At 31.6% G+C, this 20,886-nt stretch overlaps 4 protein-coding genes across 4 annotated transcripts; 2 read left to right on the plus strand and 2 right to left on the minus strand.

The window, feature by feature from the left end:
- Positions 1 to 1,508: 1,508 nt before the first annotated feature.
- On the plus strand, positions 1,509 to 4,143 carry HELRODRAFT_184906 (hypothetical protein). The gene is made up of 5 exons (XM_009017066.1): positions 1,509 to 1,722; positions 1,965 to 2,097; positions 2,442 to 2,521; positions 2,656 to 2,761; positions 3,005 to 4,143. Exons 1-5 carry the CDS (start codon positions 1,678 to 1,680, stop codon positions 3,103 to 3,105), a joined length of 465 nt encoding a protein of 154 aa, XP_009015314.1. The 5' UTR covers positions 1,509 to 1,677; the 3' UTR covers positions 3,106 to 4,143.
- Positions 4,144 to 4,913: 770 nt separating this feature from the next.
- HELRODRAFT_64670 (hypothetical protein) lies at positions 4,914 to 5,931 on the minus strand (the record flags this gene model as incomplete). The annotated part of the gene is made up of 3 exons (XM_009017067.1): positions 4,914 to 4,951; positions 5,314 to 5,386; positions 5,848 to 5,931. The coding sequence occupies 3 exons, from the start codon at positions 5,929 to 5,931 to the stop codon at positions 4,914 to 4,916; spliced, it is 195 nt and encodes a 64-aa protein (XP_009015315.1).
- Positions 5,932 to 12,732: 6,801 nt separating this feature from the next.
- Positions 12,733 to 17,607, plus strand: HELRODRAFT_184907 (hypothetical protein). The gene is made up of 12 exons (XM_009017068.1): positions 12,733 to 13,589; positions 13,704 to 13,783; positions 14,022 to 14,162; positions 14,357 to 14,463; positions 14,776 to 14,882; positions 15,048 to 15,160; positions 15,327 to 15,463; positions 15,666 to 15,793; positions 15,902 to 16,074; positions 16,225 to 16,339; positions 16,514 to 16,974; positions 17,025 to 17,607. Exons 1-11 carry the CDS (start codon positions 13,419 to 13,421, stop codon positions 16,796 to 16,798), a joined length of 1,557 nt encoding a protein of 518 aa, XP_009015316.1. The 5' UTR covers positions 12,733 to 13,418; the 3' UTR covers positions 16,799 to 16,974; positions 17,025 to 17,607.
- Positions 17,608 to 17,691: 84 nt separating this feature from the next.
- On the minus strand, positions 17,692 to 20,150 carry HELRODRAFT_160048 (hypothetical protein; the record flags this gene model as incomplete). The annotated part of the gene is made up of 4 exons (XM_009017069.1): positions 17,692 to 17,925; positions 18,377 to 18,568; positions 18,920 to 19,020; positions 20,075 to 20,150. The coding sequence occupies 4 exons, from the start codon at positions 20,148 to 20,150 to the stop codon at positions 17,692 to 17,694; spliced, it is 603 nt and encodes a 200-aa protein (XP_009015317.1).
- Positions 20,151 to 20,886: the final 736 nt, after the last annotated feature.

Raw genomic sequence — 20,886 nt, forward strand, 5'->3', positions numbered from 1 at the left:
CGAATTTAAAGTAATTAATTTATTGGCGTAATGATATGGATTTATCAACGTTACATTGATCAAAACTTTTTATTCACAATAATCAACCGAAAATAATCGAAAGATTACATTTAAAATAAGTATAGGTTTAACCTTCCACGATTTTCGTTCGATTCATTAATCATTTTCAATTTAATTCTAAACAAGACTATGATAACGATAACGATAAATAGTAGGTACATTATCAAAATATTTCGATAGCAATTTCTATTTTGTGGTTGCTGATTGTTGTTAGTAATCTCTGGTCGAGTGATTTGATTGCAGGCAGTTCGCGATTGGCTGATTGGATTTAATTGGCGGATGGAAATTGATTGATAGATTGGATCAGATTGGCCGATTGAAGATGATTGATAGATTGAGACTGGCTGATTGGTTGAAACCGATTGATTGATCGTGATTGGCTGCTGTTGACTGGCTGAATGGACTTGATTGCTTGACTGAGACTGAATGTCTGATTGAAGCATTATTTTATAGTAGTTGTTTTCAATGTTACGTTGTTTTTGCTCTATCTTTATTGATTTCTTCATCCATTCATTCAGCTGATGATGTTGTTTAACCAACTGTGTAATTACAATTAAAATGATTTTATTCATTCACTATTCACACTGAAAAGTTTTTAAATTATTTTTCAACCAATTTTGCCTTATTAAAAATTATTTAAAATTAAATCACCAAAATAAATTCTTAACTAATTAGCCAAACTACACATACGGTTTGACGAAAAAAAACTTAATCTTATATTATATCAACTAAAACTTAAAAATTTTAATTAAAATCGACCGAATGGATAATTATTCTAACTAGAGGCTATTGTATATAATTAAATCACCCAACACTCAACCATAAATGATTACTAACTTTATTAGATCTTTTATTTTTTCATCAATTGCAATAATTTCTCGTTATCAATAACAATAACCAAGTTAGAACAGCGTGAAAAAAATAAAGATCTGAAGAAACTTATTAATTTATAAAAAATTTTTTTAAAAAAGTCTGTTGCACATGTTACCTTACTTACTTACCTACCTACCTCTACTACATATCATCTCAAACTCTCGTTAAATATGAACACACACACAACACACACATACACACACAACACACACACAACACACACACATGTACAATACACTACACACATACAAAGCACAAACTCATATACAGAAATGTGTGCCCATATACATAAACATACTAATTCTGATTACTGCATTGTGTGTGATTGAGTCCAAATAATAAAACTGTCAAATTATGGCCAAATCTGACAAATTTACAAATAATACAGTTATTTATATTTTCAAGATGAAAATTTCAAAAAAAAATAACATCTTAATATTGCTTATATATGCTATATTATATATATATCTTTTTATGAAAAAGTGATACAATTTAAAAAATTAGGATTATCATTTTCAAAAAAAATAAATACGCAGACGAATTTAAAAGTTAATTTCGCTTCGACCAGTCAATTGATTTCTAGACATCGAAAACCCAGCTGATTTGTCGTAATTTATAGTTAGGTAATTAGTGAAAATAGTAACAATTTGTTAGTTTTAGTATTTGAAAAAAATTAAATTAGTTGACAAAAGTAATAATTTATATTTGTTTTAATTATTTTTTTGAGTTATTTTCGCCAACGACATGGATCCTATTTTCGAAGAAATTATTAATCCGGAGGAGCTGGCCGTAAGTGACTTTTTAAAAATTTCTTTTCAATTTAAAAATTTTAAACAATAACTTGTTACTTTTATTTATTTTTGTCTGAAAAATTACATGCTCAAATTCAAATGTAATATAAAATAAATTTTTATATTTTATTATTATTAAATTATTTATTTTGAATTAAATATTGAATTATTAAATTTATACATAAAATATTTACAAATTATAAATTCTGAGCTAATTTTTAATTTTCAATTTATTAAAAGAGTTTTCGAAAAAAGTTCATTAAAGAAAAAACGGAAAACCAGCTGACAGCAGAAACCCAGTTTAGCTTTGCTTGGTGCCTTGTTAGAAGCTCAAACAAATCAGATGTACAATTAGGCATACAGCTTTTGGAACGTAAGTGAAATTAGTGAAATGACTTATTTCTATTTTTGTAATTCAGTAATTTATGCGTTGTTTTGATTATTAGAATGCAAATGCAATTAATAAAATTACCCATCATTATTTATAATTAGTGCTTATTAGTATTTAATTCAAAAATTTTATTTAATTAATATGTTGGGATTTTACTCAGTTGCTATTAGTTATGTTAGCTTTGTAAACTGAAATGAAGGTCATTAAGAAATTTAATTTGTTTGCTTATTTTATTTATTCCTATTAAATTGTCTAATTAATTTATTTATTCATTTCATTTATATGTATTCTTATCTATTTCACCCCTACTTCACTTACGCTCTTAGAACTATACAAACAATCAAAGGAGGAGAATGAGAAGAGAGACTACTTGTATTATGTGGCATTTGGATACACAAGGATTAAAGTTAGATATTTTTTCATTGTATTTTGCACACACACGCGCGCGCACCACACACATAGGACATACAAACACATACACAATCAAACACATACACACACTTGTAAAAAAAACGTTCAAATTTACCAAAACATATTCAGGAATATCAGAAAGCATTGAAGTTCACAAAAGCCATGTTAGAAGTGCAACCACAAAACCACCAGGTTCAAATCCTGCAAGATTATATCATTAAAAAGGAGAAAAAAGGTAGCTTTTTTTGATGAATTGTTCAATCAATCAATCATTCATTCATTCATTACCTCATTCATTTACTTTGTCACTTATCCTTTCCTTCATTCCCCTATCTATTCATTTCTCTCTTTCACTCATCTGCTCTTCAAAAAATCATTAAACTATCTGTTATTATTTTATAATCATTAACAAATGAGAGATAAATTAGTGAATTATTCCATAATTAATGAATTATTTCATAATTTAAAAAAATTTCAGATGGCCTGATTGGTATCGCTGTTATCGGCGGGGTGGCTGCTGTCGGTGGAATCGCATTGGCCGGGCTCGTCGGCCTTGGAATGGCTTTATCGAAAAAATAAATCATAACGACGAAAATAACTTGTTATATTATAGTTTTCATTATTATTATTTTATTTAAATAATCATTATAATCTTTAAAATAAATAACCACAGTAATTTTAAAAATAAATAATCATTGTAATTTTTTATTTTCCATCATTATTTTACTACTCATTGATGAGTTTTGCCATTTTGTCTCATTCTATGGCTGATATTCATTGCATACAATACACGGTCATCATTAAATGATGGTGACTCGACGAAATTAATCAACGTTAATTATTATAATATTGTTTGTGCTTATATTATGAGTATAACCACACCAGATGACCAAATGACCATTTTTAATAGTAGTAGTTGTAGTTCTCAATCAGATCAAACTTTTTGTAATTTTGTTTCTTCCTCAATGTATGCAACTATAAATTTTTGATGGCTGATCTCCAACCCTTCTGTACTATCTTCATCTCATTTTTGTACCATCTGACTGAATAACCAAACGCCTGGCCTGAAAGATACTAAATATAATAAGGATAACCTCTAGAAGTGGCCGTCGTTTGATAGTTTTGTATATAAAATAATTTTTGGATTTTGTTTAAAATATGTAGAAACATGCAAGCAGGTACACAAACAATCGCATATCAATTGTTCATAAACATCAAAAAACTTTTCAATTCAGAAATTTACCATCCACATTTTTCACGTTGTGTTTCACAGTGTAATTAACCAATAAATAATATAACAAATAATATTTCTTGTTAGTCTTCCAGTACACTGTCCTCTCTCTCTCTTTCTTTCTTTCTTCCTCTCTTTCTCTTTCTTTCTCCCTCTCTCTATCCTTCTCTCTCCTCTCACACGAACATACATAAATTCGTATTTGATTTTAATTCATTATTAATGTCACGACAAACATGCACACACACACAAACCAACTATCACATTTGTGAATCTTGAATAAAATGACATTAACAACAATGACGTTAACAACGGTATTATTGTGACATGTTTCAATTACGCTAACTTTATTTACACATTTCATTGATTGATTGAATGAACGAATGAAAATTGATTAAATGATTGAAAATTAAAAGAGAAAAATGAAGAAGTTTTGCTATTTTTGTAATACATGAAACAAAAAATAAAATAACATCAGTTCTCATTGGTAACTTTAAAATTATATATATATATATATATATATATATATATAAATTTCTCTGTATACTTATACTACAATCAGTCAATTGCAATTAATATTATAACATTTTATTATAACTTATATACACACACACACACATATATATATATATATATATATATATATTGCATGCAAAACTTTATGTATATATGTCTATACGTTCAAAACATGCATATTTATATATGCATATATATAAATATATATATATGTATGTATATATATATATTTATAAACATATTCATGCATGCAATGAATGAAACAATTTATTCAAGTTTTTCATAAATGAATAAATGACATGGTTTAAAGATAATAAATATAATTTTGTTTAATAAATAAATAATATCTATAATAAATATAAATAATATATATATATTCACTTTTATAAATAAACAAATGTTTGTATTCAAATTTAACCTTAACATCACTATTATTGATAATTATATTAAGATAATTATATCATATTGACAATTTTTTATATATATCATATTGACAATAAAGTAATTAATATTGGCAATAATAAGACATTTCATAGATAATAATAATAATTATTAATATAAATAATAATGAAAATAATTAATAACAATAATAATGGGATATTTTCATTGACAGGAGTGGGAATGCCATTCAATCCATCCATCAGTACATCCGTATGCTTTGTATTATCTGGAAGACAGCTGGGTAAAAGTATGAAATAAAATTTATAACAATAATAATAGATATACATAGATACACAAATACAAACATGCATACGTAGCAGCAATCTACATACAAACAAGTTTATAACAATAATATTATAATTAATCCATACATACATCGCGACATACATACAAACAAACAAACAAAAATACACATACAACAGACACACATGTATATCTACTCACCCACATGCATACAATACAATACAATGCAATACAATATTTTTTATTCGACCTCAAAGAAAAATAAAGGTACAGGACTACTGTAGGGAGTTTTTAAGAGACTCATAGTGCACAGTAACCTTAATAGAAAATAATCCAAATTAACATGTAAATGTTACCTGATCCACATACAACAAAGATGAAGAGACCAAGTAACCATGGCCCAACTGGTAACTTTTCATCTTCTTGTTTCTGTTTTTGGGACAAATAGTTACTTGAATATTTACTAAACTAAATAATTAATTTTATGCTATTGTTTTAATAATGGGCAAAACTCAACCAACACATTGATATTGAATTAGTTGGAGAATTAACATTTTTCTTAGTTAGGATTAGTCAATATTCAATATTGAACAATATCTTCAAGAAAAATTTCAAACAAAATCTCAATCAAAATCGCAAATCTCAAGCCTTAATTTTTAGAAAATCATTGTAAGTAATTCACAAACCAAATCAAATCTTTAAAAATTTCAACAAACAACAAATCTAATTGAAAAAATAAAACGAACTACTTGAAAACATTCTTAAATTTATAAAAATTAAACTTAAATAAGAAAATCGCCATTTTAAATTTCAACACGACATATGCTACTAAAAAAGTTACACGCAGAAAACATGCCGTCGTGGCAGTCCTATTTCACTAACTTACTAACCAGGGTTTTAGGCACGTTTCCACGATTTACCACGTTTTTGCTGTGTTTTTCGTTGGCCAATCGCATTTTTTGTTTCGGCGCCATTTTATTTGGAGATATTAATTAATAATTAAATGGAAATTTAATGAAGAAAAATTAAAAAAATTAAAATAAACACAAGACCGAAACGTCGATGGGGTACGACTTCCGCTGTATGTTTAGCATACGTTTCAAAAAGGACGAGTTGATTAGAGTTATTTTATTAAAATGTCAAAAGCTATTTTTTTAACTTAAATTGTTTATAAATGTTTTGCAAATTTTTTGTTTTTTTGTTTTAAATTTTTTTTTTATTCAAAACCTAAAACCACATAAGTAAAATAAAATAAAACACCAAAAATGATTAATTTATTTTTTTAAAACGCACCATTTTTAAGTTCATTTTTAAAATGGATTGAATTATTTTCAAAAGTTTCAATAAAAAACATGACGGTCGCACTGATTTAGTGATTTTGTCACAAATTTAGTATTGTATAAAAAAAATGAGCGATAAAACGTTTGAATATGCAGAAAAGAACAGTTTGGTTAACAATACGGAAACCGTTCTCGGACAGTTGGTGCACGATCCGGACCCCCAATCATCGTCCATCATCGATCCATCGCACAACAACGGCAAGGATCGGGTTTCCTATGCTTTCGCAGTTTTTTTCAATTTCATTCTAACAGTTTTATGCCTTTCCGTAACACTGCTCTGTGTGGCCTACGTCCTGCAGCGCTACTTGCGGAGGCGCGAGGAGCGAGACAAACTCTACAGCACAGTCTCCTCGCGGTACTGGCTCGAGGAAAGTCGTTTGCTGCAAGCCGTACAAACGCTCACAAAAATGCGAGATTCTGTCCTCTTTCAAGACGTCACCGCATACTCAATCGTCTGCTACAAGTACAGGAGTGGTCAGTTTGAGACAGATTTTTTATCCTCTGGCAGCCTGGACCCCTCAAGCGATAACTTGAAGTACTTAAAATACTCATCTTACTGGCATTACAGCGATGTTTACTGGGCCCTAAAGAGTATAGAAAGGTTCTTTGATAGTTTAAGTTTGCAGTTGTTGTGTAGAGGCAAGTGCACTGATGCTGCCAGTCGTATCATTGGACCAACTGTTTTTCATCTTGCTAGGGAAACGAGTCTGGCTTGGTCGGACCTCAAATCACCTCTGGTGCACAAATTAGTTGGCTACTTTTCTGGAAGCTCGTGTGCTGAGGTCTTCAGAAGTGGATTGATATCAGACAATGGTCTTGCCTCAATGATCATTTCAAGAGTTCCTTACGTTTCCGACCTCACACTAGTCAGCAACTGCTTACTGATGAGAGATGTTGACCTAAAATTCGATAGTCGGATTGATTTGAAAGGGAAGATCAGATTTGTAGATGTGTTTCTAGCCAGGGAAGAATCTAGAAGAATTTTCTCTCAAGGACCATCAAGCACTCCCAAGTACAAATTCCTGGCAGAGGCTTGTCAGAGTGCTAAGGAGATCTGCTCGAGATTGCACATCATGTCCGAAGGAGCTCTCAAACTGGTTGAAACTAAAGGTTCATTTGAAATACTTTACTAATTTTTGAATGCTTAATATTTAAATCTGCATTTGTTTGCTTACTATTTAATTTTCCAAATTCATTTATTAATGAGTATTTCTACACTAATTAGTTTCACTAACTGACATCACCTTTTTTAAATGGCATCACCATTTCGATGAATCAACAAAAACCATCAGGTTCCCCAGCCGTCAATGTACACCACATGCTAAGATTGATGTGTCACTCGGAGAATTTGAAAAAAGTTCAGGCCGACGACAAGTTCTTACAACTGCTCATGAAACTGTACGAATGTTTCTACAACAGCCAACCTCAGGAGGTCATGGAGACGATGGTGACCAACACAGCCATCTTGGAGGTCATGGACAGGACTAGGGCCAATATTATTGGGTAGTTTAAAAGTTAACTACTATTATTTTCACCATTATTTTTATTATTATCATTGTTTGCCCTAGATATCTGGATGAGATAACTCGCACTGGACCGAGATTGGCGGCCGACAGCTACGCAACGAGGGTGAAGTTGGAGCAAATTGAGAGAGATTTGCAAGTGCATCTGAATTATCTTATCCTGAAACAAGTTAGGCAGTGTTAATAATAGGAACAAAGGAGAAAAATTTCCCAGAAATAATTTTTTAAATATTTAACCAAATTTAATATTTGTTAAACTACCAAACCAGATACAAAGTGAGAACCTTGACAATCCAGCCGACATTTCCAGTCCAACAACGACAACAATAGCCAAGCATCAACAACAACAACAATCGTCATCCTCACGTTCTCCATCGTCATCTCAGCAGCAGCAGCAACAACAACAGCAACAACATCACCACCAGATTCAACAAGCTGATAGCGATATTTCTATATACACGATGGCTCAGTCAGCATCTTACACTGCAAGACCTCATGTCTATAAGAAACATCACAAACTCAGGCATATCATGTCTAACCCGGTTCGTTTCTGTTTCTTTGTTTTTATGTATCTTTGGTTGTATTTCCTTGTCTATGTTTCTTTGTTTATGTATCTTTGTTTATGTATCTTTGTTTATGCATTTGTTAATTCTTTTGTTTTTGCATGTTTTTTGTTTGAGTATGCTGACGTAGCTGTATTTTTTAATTAAATTCTCTGGAGCTTGTAAGGTGCCAAGTTTCGTTTTGTTTTGTTGTTGAAATGGTTGGTCAGTTATTGTCAACATACTTTTGCAACTAAATATACTCCAAATTGTACATTCACATACTAACACACACACACACACACACACGCACGCATATATACAAACACATACACAGACAAACATGTACAAACACACAGACACATACATACACACAGACAAACATGTACAAACACACAGACACATACATACATATATACAAACATGTACAAACACACAGACACATACATACATACATATATACAAACATGTACAAACACACAGACACATACATACATATATACAAACATGTACAAACACACAGACACATACATGCATATATACAAACATGTACAAACACTCAGGAAACTATGGATCAAACGTCGCTGCTAAGCGGCGCGTCGTCAATGTACGCTACGGCGACATCATTATCAACACCGACAGAGTCATCATTATCGTCACCGCAACCGGCTGTTAGATCCCAGAAAGGCAAGAACGTTACCCTCTCGGCCACCAGTGATAGCGACAGGGAGGGGTTCGAAACCCCTGTGTGACTTGTTTTTAATGAAATATTTATAATGATGACGATAACGACGATGATGATGATGAAGATAGTTTTGATGATGATGGTGAAGATAATGATGATGATGATGATGGTAAAAGCTGTGACGATTCTGCTTAGTACGTTATCATTATTATCATTTTATAATGAGATTACAATCTATTTCAATGTACGATGCTAGTTGATAGTTTTGTCGTCAGTCAAATATTTCAATTGTTTTTTTGGGGTATTTTTCTTTTATTTCTTTGCTTTTATTTTTCGTCACTCTGTTGATCTTATTTTCTTTGTCTACTCTGTTTAAATTTTTTTCTGCTGTGTTAATTTATTTTTCAGTTTAGCTTAATTAATTTTTGAAACAGAGTTATTATTATTATTGTTGATGTCGTTGTTAATAATGATGATGATAATGTTGTTGTTGTAGTTGTTGTTGTTATTAATATAGTACTTAATTTATTTCTAAAAGTTATTCGTTTAATCATGTCTGGTGATTCTTACTTTTGTTTTATGCACTTGAGTCATAATAATTAATAATAATTAATAATAATATTATTATTATTACCTTTTTTGATCATTACTTTTATTTCATATAATCAAACGTGTAGTTTTATAGTAAGTAGACAGTAGCTAGGAACCTCTTAGATAAAATATCTGTGTTTGTGTGTGTGTGTGTGTGTGTGTGTGTGTGTGGTGTTGTTTTTGCATTGTCACTATTTGAGTTTTTCGAGATTTTTATTTTCATTTTAAAAACATCGACTTTTTTTTGGCGTCAATTGCGTATTTTTTGTATACATTTCTCTCATTCCATTATAAATTATTCAACTATAAATATATATATATATATATATATATATATAATTTTATTTATTTATAGATATTATATATTTCAATTTTCATTTATAATAGGTTAATTTATTTTAAACATATGAAACCCGTTCGAATTTAGCAATTTTATGCCATTTATTCTTAGTCGATATTTTATTCATCAGCCGTCAATATTGTTCGTTCGTTCATTCGTTTATTTGTTCTTTCATATACTCAGTTATTCGTTCGTTCGTTCATTCGTTCATATATTTATTCATTATACCATTCGCTCTTTCGTTCACAAAGTCATGAATTCATTCATTCTTCCATGAACACTCTTAATTATACTGTTACGGACGTGAGATCGTAAATAAAAAAAAACTAATTGTTAGAAATTGTTAAGCATGCATTAAGTAATGAACTGCTTGTAAATTAATTAGAAGGTTGTAAAGTAATTAAAAGGCTGTAAATTCATTTACGGACGTGACACTGATATGTGACAAATTTACAAGCAGATCGGTAGCTATGCAAACAACGCCGAAGCGAGATTCAGAGAGAGAGGGGGGGAAAAACAACGAAGTAGAAGAACGAGAATTAAGGAGAGGTCAGAAGAAGTTTCGAGTAGAAGAAGTTTCGAGCAGAAGAAGAGTCATATTACCGCAGAGAAGTTTTGTGTGCGAACTGCAAGCAAATTAGCGATAACATCCGAGGAAAAGTTCATCACGGAGAATTCTGCACGCGGTCTGCCAGTGAATTACGATAATCTTCAGAGAAGCGAGTGCTGAGGACTTACGGCCAAGAAATGTCTGACGAGAAGAGCTTAATTATTGACGATTGGTTTTATTCCGTGATAAACCTGTCGATTAGTTATTGTGCTGCATTCTTTCTAACGGTTTTAACGATCGAATAAACGAGGGATTGATCACAGCAATACGCACAAGTGACTGCCGGCACTGTTTTCTTTCTGGTAAAGTTCATCTGGAATAATCCGTTCAGGAGTCAAGAATTCACTTCGAGAAAAATAACCCTACTCTACAAGTTCAAAGGGTTGGTTATAACAATACTTAAGTTTGTTTATTCATTTACGCATACATTACATCTAATCCATTCAATAATTCATTCATTCATCTATCCATTCATTCATCCATTCATTCATTAATGAGCATAATTATTTCATGTGTATGTGTGTTTGTTTTTTTCCTTCCTTTCACAGAAGATAGCTTGCTAGAAGATACAATAATTTTTTTACCGTCTTTTCCATTGCAATGTTTTAAAGATTATAGATAAATAAATAACACATAGCACCAGATAGACACAAACACGCAGACAGACACAAACACACACAAACAAACATACACATACGTACATACAATTTTAAATTTATTTTTTTATTATATCGTGTTTTTAATAAAATGTTTTTTTAGAAGAAATTCTTTATATGATGGTTGTTTATCAGTAAAGTTTGCCTAGTTAAATTAAATTATTGAATAAATCAATTCATTCTTTTTCTCTGCTCCTTAGCTGACATCTCTGCCTGCATTAAACTCAATCGCTTGATCTCTAGATCTTCTCTGATCAGTTTCATCCATGTCTTTTTTGACGCGGTCGTTGAACTTTCCAGTGGTCGGGCCGAACTTTCCATTGGTCGGGCCGAACTTTCTAGAGCAATTTGTGCGCAAGTCGGGATTGGTTCATCCTGCAGGGATGGCCAACCTGTCCGTCTCTTCAATCGTCATCAGTAGATTGAGCATTTTGGTCGAACGGGTTTTTTGTTTGTTGGACCTTCCCATTATAAGATTCCCAAAAAATTTCTGAGCCATCGCTTTTGAAGGAACTTCTCCAGTTTGAAGGGACATCTCCAGTTTTTCCACGTCCGTCTTGGTGCGTCCCTCAGATATGTAAAAGGGATGGAAGGGTTGGCAGAATGAGTATCTTATAGATAGAGACGAATTTTCGTCGTCCTTTTAACATAAAATTTTTTCCAGGGACACCCGGTGAATTAATTATACAAATTGCTCACCCCCCGATGAATTGAATGTCCAAATTGCTCACCCCCCCGGTGAATTGAATGATGTCCACTGTTGACACGAAGCATAACAGGGACGTGATAAAAATTTTTCATAATCGAACTATAAAAAAAAACATGGTGGCAATGCCGTAACAGAGTAACTTCACAGCAACTCTGCCGTGACCAGGATTCGAACCTGGGTTGTCTCGGCCACAACGAGAAGTACTAACCACTATACGATCACGGCCATCGCGCCACACAATACTACTTGCATAATATTTGTATATGTAGAATTTTATTTAATATAAAATTTTAGTACTTTAGTATTATTTTATATTGAGTTGGATTATTTTTTTGCTTTTTACAATAAATTTTTTATGATTTAATTTATTTTTATTTAGTCGTATTTTGAAAAAAAAATAAAGCTTTTTGTTCGCTAGAGCCTAACACGCTCCTGGTTTGCATTAGTACTTTTTGCTCGCTAGTGTCATTCTACTTAGTTTCCTGTTTCATAGAATGAATTTAGTAAAATTTAGAATTAACCAAATTAAAAAAGGCTTTTATAATTGCTGCAATAACGATTTTATTAGTTTGAATATAGTGCCAAAAACGTGTGATTTAAATTCGCTTTTAGTTTTTACAAACAGCTGATTAGCAACAGTTAAAAGTAGACTTAGTTAAAACTGCTTGTAAAATTCGTAAACTCCTAACAAAGTTACGTTGAACGATAGAAAAATTGACAGTTTAATTTTTTAAATTTAAATGATAATACTATTTATAATAATTATAAATATGATGACAAAGCTATGATTAAATTGATCATTATAAAAAAAATCGATTTAAATTGAGGAGGTGTAACGACCCGGTAGTTAAAAAAAGAGTGGTTGAAAGTCCAAGGACAAACCAACCAAACGAGTTACTCAGAATTTAAAATGATAATTAAAAAAGTTTATCACTAACTGAGACATAATGAAATCTACTCATAAAATGGTTCTAGACGTTTTTATAAAAGTTAGATACAATTAGATTAGGGCGATTAGGCAAATTGAATTAGTAGCTTTAGCTAGCACAGGATGCTAGCGTTGTTGCTAGTATGTCTGTTCAGATCATGTGCTGTAATGTGTGTTTGTTCTGTTTTGTATGAGTTTATTTTCTATTGGAATCTAAATTGTTGAAACTAAAGAACTACAGAGTAAATTTAGACCATCACAATAGTTCATTACTTCAGGCATGTGACTTATAAACCTGAATATTGCAAGTTTAAAAACATCATAGAATAAGTTATTGTAAATGTTTAAAGTAAACTTGCTATCAAAATAATGATTTTTTAACATTTAAAAGTTTAAAAAGACAAATTAATTATGTAATTAATTACGTAATTAATAATAAACATATTAAGTCTTAATTTATTTTAGAGGTAGATTGATGGATATTGCCCTCAAACTTTGAAAAAGCAGAAATCACGATCCATCTCCAAACTTCCAAAAATGACGTCACTTGTGTCTGCTCTATTCCCTAACATTGCCAGCACAGAGAGACTTATTCAGATTTTAACAACGATACCATGGCTAGATGGCGCCTTATACGTCACTATATTCCTTATAACATGGGTGGTATATCAGCTTGCCATACTTCCATTCCTATCACCACTTAGAAAGGTTTTTTTTGTTTGAAAAAATTATTTTTCAAGCATAAAATTATGCATAATATATTATTATCAGTACTGCTATTATTATTATTATTATTATTATTGTTGTTGTTTTTTTTTCTAGGTCCCAGGCTTGCCTTACAATCCCATAGTTGGGAATATGATGTACATGTTTTCAGGAGAAGGAATGGAGTCCCATATAAAGTATTTATTTATTATTCAGATAAATAAAAGATATTAATTATAGCATGTGTGTGTGTGTGTGTACGTGTGGTGTGTGATTGTGTGAAAATGTGTGTGTGTGAGTGAGTGCGTGAGTGAGTGAGAATAAGTGGGTGTGTTTGTTGTTGATTGTTGATGATACCTCTGAAGCAAGTGCACGAAGAGGGCATGACCTTTAAATTAAACTTTGACCTTCAACATTTGACCTCGATAATTTCAGAATGGTAAATCAGTATGGCCCTTACGTCAGGTACTATTTTTTATATGGCAAGGAGAGGCTATTAATAGCTGACCCAGAGGGCATGCGACATGTGATGGTCACTAATTCGAAGAATTACGAAAGACCAAAGAATAAATTGAAGTTGGCTTTTAATTTTAATTTGTGTGTGTGTGTTTGTGTATGTGTAATTCTAGAGTATTATGTATTAAATGTGATGTATTTTTTCTCTATTTTTTTAAATTTTATTCAAGTATTATTTATTCCTAATAACCATAGAAAATTATTTTATAATAATTATTCTCTCTCTCTCTTTCTCTCTCTCTCACCGAAAACAGGTACATGATAATGTTACTGATGAATGGATTAGTGACAAGCGGGGGCGCCAGACACGCCGTGCACAAAAAGCTAATGTTCCCAGCGTTCAATAACAAATCCATAAATGGTAGAGAACGAATATTTCTTTTAATTAAACGTTATTTATTCAACAATAATAATTAATATTATTATTATTAATTATTATTATTAATTATTATTATTATTGTTTGCCATTTATATAGCACTTTATCCGCATGCGCTAAATCAATGCTATATACTCACGAATCTCCATGGTTATATTTATATAATATACTTGGGAATCTCTTTCCATACCTTACAAAATGTAGAGCCACAAATGAGGAAAACACTATTTGTTTTATTTAATTATGTTTTAATAAAGCTATAAAATTGATGAAAAAAATGTTTTTTTCTCTATAAGGAATGTTTGCGAAGTTTCACAGGCAAACTGGCCGGCTGGTCAACTATTGGAAGAAACTTTCTGCCGGTGACTTCATTGTACACGTCCATAATGATCTCACTAGAATTGTTAGCTCTATCATTTAATAATATTATTAATTACATTATAAATAATATTTCTTTAATAATATTATCTTAATAATTATTATTATTGTTGTTTATTTAATGAAATAAACAAATAAAAACACTTAAAATATAAAAATGGAAAGAAAATTAATAAAATTTGGTCCCCAGACGCTAGATGTCATAGGAGAGACAGCATTTGGCTTCAATTTTGACAGTTTGGAACATCCGGATTTCGAACTTGGAAAAGTTTTTCACGAACTTGTCACAGGAATTCCGCTTTCGTAAGTTTAAAACTTGTTGGCCGATTGATTGATTGCTTGTAGCAGCAGCATTATTAGTTGTTAGTAGCAGCAGCAGTAGCAGCAGCAGCAGTAGTTGTAGCGAAAGTTATTGTAGTAGTAAGTAGAGGTAGCTGTCTTTTTTACTTTAACCACCGCATAACCACAGTTTCAAACTGTTGATTCCATTCTATGCCGACTTACCGTCACCCACAAACAAGAGATTCAAGAAAAATGTAGAATTCGTCAGAAATTTTGTTCAAAATATCATTGATAGCAAAAAAATCATGCTAGAATCAGGATCAGGTTAACTTTTTTTCACTAACTAAAACTTGTTTTTGTGATTAAGTTGTCGAGATGGATAAATTTGCCTGGTCTTGTGTTGAAATGACTGTTTTTGAATTCGAAGAGGTCCTCAAATGTAGTATGATTTTGCCCCTAAACTAATAAAAACAAACGAATAAAACCCAGAATGACATTTTATCAACGAAAATAAAAAAAATGATAGATAGAGAGAACGTAACAAATGATGTTCTTGGGATGATGATGGTGGCGAGGGATGAAGAAACAGGCGAGGGTATGTCGGATGGGGAGTTGACAGATCATGTGGTCACGTTAATGATGGCCGGGCATGAGGTTGACTTTCATATTTATTATTCTTATGATTATTATATTTATTATTCTTATAATTATTATATTTATTATTCATATAATTATTAATTATAATAATGAATTCTTCGCAAGACTACAGCAGTAGCCATAGCCTGGTGTTTGCTAATGCTGGCTAAGAATGAAAACGTCCAAGAAAAATTGAGAAACGAGGTAGAAACCTTTCATCTGAGGCCAGATGAAATTCATTCAATCGAAGTTCTTGATAGTTTGGAGTATTGTGACTGTGTTGTTAAAGAAACGTTAAGGTATGTGTATGTTTTCGTCTGTGTGTTTTGTGTGCGTGCTTGTATATATGTATATATGTGTGTGTGTGTTTGTTTGTGTGTGTGTGTGTGTGTGCGTGTGTTTCAAAAAGACAACTCTTTCAAAATTAGTTTTTTTTTAATTATTTTCAGGTTATATCCTCCCATACCATTTACGTTGAGAAAATCTCTAAAAGCTGACGTGATAGCGGGCTACAAAATTCCAGCCGGTACCTTGATGATGCTTAGCATGGGAGCCATGATGAGGTTGTATTCTTGTTTATTTGTTGTTTTTGGTTTTATTTTACGGCTTTTTTTTAATTCGTTGGACGGATCGTACAATTAAATACGTTTCTTTGTTTACTTGTTTGCTTCTGTCTGTCTGTCTTACTGTCTGTCTGTCTTACTGTCTGGTTTTTTTTCAAAATAATGTCACACCAGACGGGCTGATTTATACGAAGATCCGGAAAAATTCATCCCAGAAAGATTTTTCGGAATATCCGGACCAGAAAGAAGCTTAAACTCTTTCCTGCCATTCATAACCGGCCCTCGGATGTGCCTGGGCTACAAGTTCGCCCTCGTAGAAATTAAGTTGACGATAATGGCGCTAATTTCAAATTTTAAATTTGAAACTCTACCGGAAGAAAAAGACTACAAAAGAAAAGCCGGCCTAACAATGAGGCCAGATCCAACTCTGCGATTAAAATTAATCCAAATAATAAAATAATTTATGTAAATAGGATTATTTTTTATTATTTATAATAAATTGCCTGACATTTTAGCCTTCAAATATATTATAAAGTTTGGTGATATTGATGGAATGTTTAACCAAATGTATTTAAAAACACACGCACACTTAAACACACTTACACACGCTCACATTAACATACACAAGCACACACAAACAAACACAAACATGATTGAATAAAATAAATTTATAAAATAATCACATATGTATGTATACGTACGTGTGTGTTTGTGTGTGTATATGTGTGTGTGTGTGTGCGACTATACAAGATCATAATTGAAAATGTTGAAATCAAATAAATCAAACTACATTGTGCGGAATAGATAAAATTTAAGACTGAAATAAATAAGTGAAACATACACAAAGACCCAAACGAACACACACGCACACACACACCCATTATATATATATATTTATATATATTCAACAATTTTATACAATATTTAAAATCAACATTTTAAAAAAATCATCACACCTAAAATACCTATAAAGTTTTTATAGCTAACACCGCATTGAAGAAGATGCTTGTAAGTAAAAGAGGTAGACAGACAGACAGACAGACAGATAGATAGATAAAGAGAGAGAGAAAAGAGAGAGAGAGAGAGATAAAAACTTAAATATATAATTATGAACCTGCGATCATCGAATCGAAATCATCGTTACTCTAATCGCTTTGGTTATTTTTTCATCATCAACACCCAGCAAAGAGAGAGAGAGAAAGAGAGTGAGAGAGAGAGTACGAAAGAAAGAGTGAATGAAAGAACGAAAAAAGAATGTAAGCAAAGTGGAAATTAAGAGAAAGCGAAGGGAGGAAAAGAAAGCGAAAAATAAGAGACGAACGGAAAAACCTACACACAAAGAGGCACTCCTAATTAAAAACTGGCGACATTGGAATCGTCATTTTCGTTAATAATAATATTATTATAATTATTATTATAATTATTATTATTAATATTATTATTATTATTATTATTTGTTTGATCATTATCTTCGATAAAACTATCATTGACATATTGGGCAGGCATTTGCTTTTCTAGTTCTTGAACGGTCAGTTTTTGCGTCGAGGGAATCCAGTCTTTAGAGGCGTGCATTAATTTCCATAGTCTCTGTTTAGTTTTGTATTGTTTTTTATGTCTTTGTATGTATTGTTTTTCCTGTGAGTTTGTATTGTTATCGTTTGAGTTTGTATTTTTCTTTGTATGTTTTTTGTGTGTTTTTTTAAGATTTTGTATTGTTTTTGTATTGCTTTTGTATGTTTTTGTATTGTTTTTTATGCTTTTGTATTGAATGAGTTTTTCTTCCTATTTTGTTTTGTATGTTTAAATGTACTGTTTATTAGTTTTCTTGATTTTTCGCATGCTTTTTAATGTTTAATATTTGTATGTTTTTGTATCTGATGTACTACTGATGAAAGGTTTTGTTGTATTCTTTTGTGTCGTCTCTCTCTCTTTCTCTCTCTTTCTCACACACACACACACACACGCGCGCGTGCACATACACACACACACACGCATGCACACACACACATACAGACACACAACAATACCGCCAACATACCTTATGGAACTTCAATCCGTCATACTCTTCCTGCGAGTAGGAATTCCAGATGATGTACACGGATATAATCGGTACGACGAATACCGATACGACGGCCATCATCATACCCAGCACCTGGCTCCAGACCGGATAGTCGGTACCGTTATTGTATTTCGGAGGGGTGTAGTCTATGAAGCTGTACAAGAGAATTCCCTGGGGAATTGAAATATAGTATTATTATTATTATCGATATTATTATCGTTATTATTATTATTGTTATTATTATTGTTATTATTATTATTATTATTATTATTAGTAGTAGTAGTAATAGTAGTAATAGTAGCAGCAGTTGTAGTAGTAGTAGCAGCAGTAGTAGTAGTAGCAGCAGCAGTATTAGTGTAGTAGTAGTGGTTGTTGTTGTATTAATATAATTATTATTTTTATCACTGCTAAAGATTATTGTCTACCATACGGAGAAATAACTATTAGAATTAATAATAATAAAAATAATAAAAATTATAATAACTATTAGAATAATAATAATAAAAATAAATTTGAACTGACCAATAGGATGAGTGGTGAGACGATCGTAAAAATAACCCACCAATGAATGAAAAGCTTTACACCCGTCATGGTTTCTACGTCATTCATCAATCGCCTAGCTCCTGATGATGATGATGATTGTAATGTTGATGATGATGATGATGATTGTAATGTTGATGATGATGATGATTGTAATGTTGATGATGATGATGTTGTAATGTTGTTGTTGTTGATGATGATGATGTTGATGATGATGATGCTCTAATGTTGTTGTTGATGATGATGATGTTGATGATGATGATGTTGTAATGTTGTTGTTGATGATGATGATGTTGATGATGATGATGTTGTAATGTTGTTGTTGTTGATGATGATGATGTTGATGATGATGATGTTGATGATGATGATGTTGATGATGATGATGAATGTTGTGATGACGATGACGATGATGCCGGCAAAGTTTAAAATTCCTTTTAAAAAATTTTTCAACTTTAGAAACTTGAAAAGATAAGGGTAACACCTCTCATAAAACTCTCAACAGCTTCTCAATAACTACTCATAAAATATGGTTGGAAAAAGTTTCTCAAGTGCTATATAAATTAAAAAAAAATTTATATCTCAAATGAACTTATTTTCTATTTTAAAACTGAATCTAAATTGAAAATAAAATTGAGAACGAGGCAAGTAACCCGCAAACAAACGCCATCAACAAAAGCACGGCCCAACATTAATAACCCAAACATCACCACCACCTATAAATAACTGCCCAAAGTGGTGTGAGACAAAAGGGGCCGACTGCTCCGGGCCACAAAAACTAGGGGTAGGGCCACAAACATCAGAAGGTGGTCACAAGTGAAACTGTCCTAACGACAACAGCTACCTACTACTACTTCTACTACTACTACTACTACTACTACTACTACTACTACTACTACTACTTCTACTACTACTACTACACTATTACTACTACTACTACTACTATTACTACTACTACTACTACTATAATTATGATGATGTTGATGATGATGATGTTGTAATGTTGTTGATGATAATGATGTTGATGATGATGATGTTGTAATGTTGTTGTTGATGATGATGTTGATGATGATGATGTTGATGATGATGTTGATGAACAACAACAACAACGAAAATATTAATAATGATGATAAAAAAAACCGTATAGCCAGGAGAAGACCATGATCTCGATAGCTGCAATGAACACCAGAGACCAGCCACTCGAGTAGGTACTCATGACTTCCAGCCAGTATATGCCAGACTATAATTATTCATATTTATATAATTATAATTATTAAATATGGTTAATGATATTATTTATTGATATTATTAATGTTGACGGTAATAATCTATCGATAAGTCATTCGTTCGTTTGTCATTCATTTATTAATTCATTCATTCATTACTTCATTCATTACTTCATTCACTCATTCATTCATTTATTTATTCATTCATTACTTCATTCACTCATTCATTCATTTATTTATTCATTCTTTTGTTCGTTCTTTTGCTCAATCTCTCGTTCACTCATTCGCAAAGCTTGTCATCAAAAAGAATGTCAAGAAACATAAATCTGCTAATACACTAACAATGCATATGCATACAAACCTACAAACAGACAAACAAACACAAACAGTCAGTCAGACAACCAGACATTCAAACAAACAGACAGTCAGACAAACAGACAGTCAGACAAACAGACAGACAAACAGACAGCTTGTCTACAAAAAAGTATGTGAATGAAAGAACATAAATCTGCTAATACACTAACAATACACATACATACAAACCAACAAACAAACACAAACATTCAGACAAACAGACAGTCAGACAGACAGTCAGACAGACAGACAAACAAACCCTGGCACACATAGGTAGTCCAAGTAGGAAGAGGATAAAGCAGATGATAGCAGCTACAATAGGCTTCCATCTTCGAAGGAATGGATAAAAATCTACACACGCAGTCATCACGG

Source organism: Helobdella robusta, assembly GCF_000326865.2.
Source record: "Helobdella robusta unplaced genomic scaffold HELROscaffold_2, whole genome shotgun sequence".
Lineage (NCBI taxonomy): Eukaryota > Metazoa > Annelida > Clitellata > Rhynchobdellida > Glossiphoniidae > Helobdella > Helobdella robusta.

Coding starts and splice junctions, on each gene's coding strand:
- HELRODRAFT_184907 (XM_009017068.1), top strand. CDS start 13,419: ATGACGTCACTTGTGTCTGCTCTATTCCCTAACATTGCCAGCACAGAG. Junction 14,163..14,356: donor AGACCAAAGAATAAATTGAA/GTTGGCTTTTAA, acceptor CACCGAAAACAG/GTACATGATAATGTTACTGA. Junction 15,794..15,901: donor TAATGATGGCCGGGCATGAG/GTTGACTTTCAT, acceptor ATTCTTCGCAAG/ACTACAGCAGTAGCCATAGC.
- HELRODRAFT_184906 (XM_009017066.1), top strand. CDS start 1,678: ATGGATCCTATTTTCGAAGAAATTATTAATCCGGAGGAGCTGGCC. Junction 2,098..2,441: donor AGGCATACAGCTTTTGGAAC/GTAAGTGAAATT, acceptor TTACGCTCTTAG/AACTATACAAACAATCAAAG. Junction 2,762..3,004: donor CATTAAAAAGGAGAAAAAAG/GTAGCTTTTTTT, acceptor AAAAAATTTCAG/ATGGCCTGATTGGTATCGCT.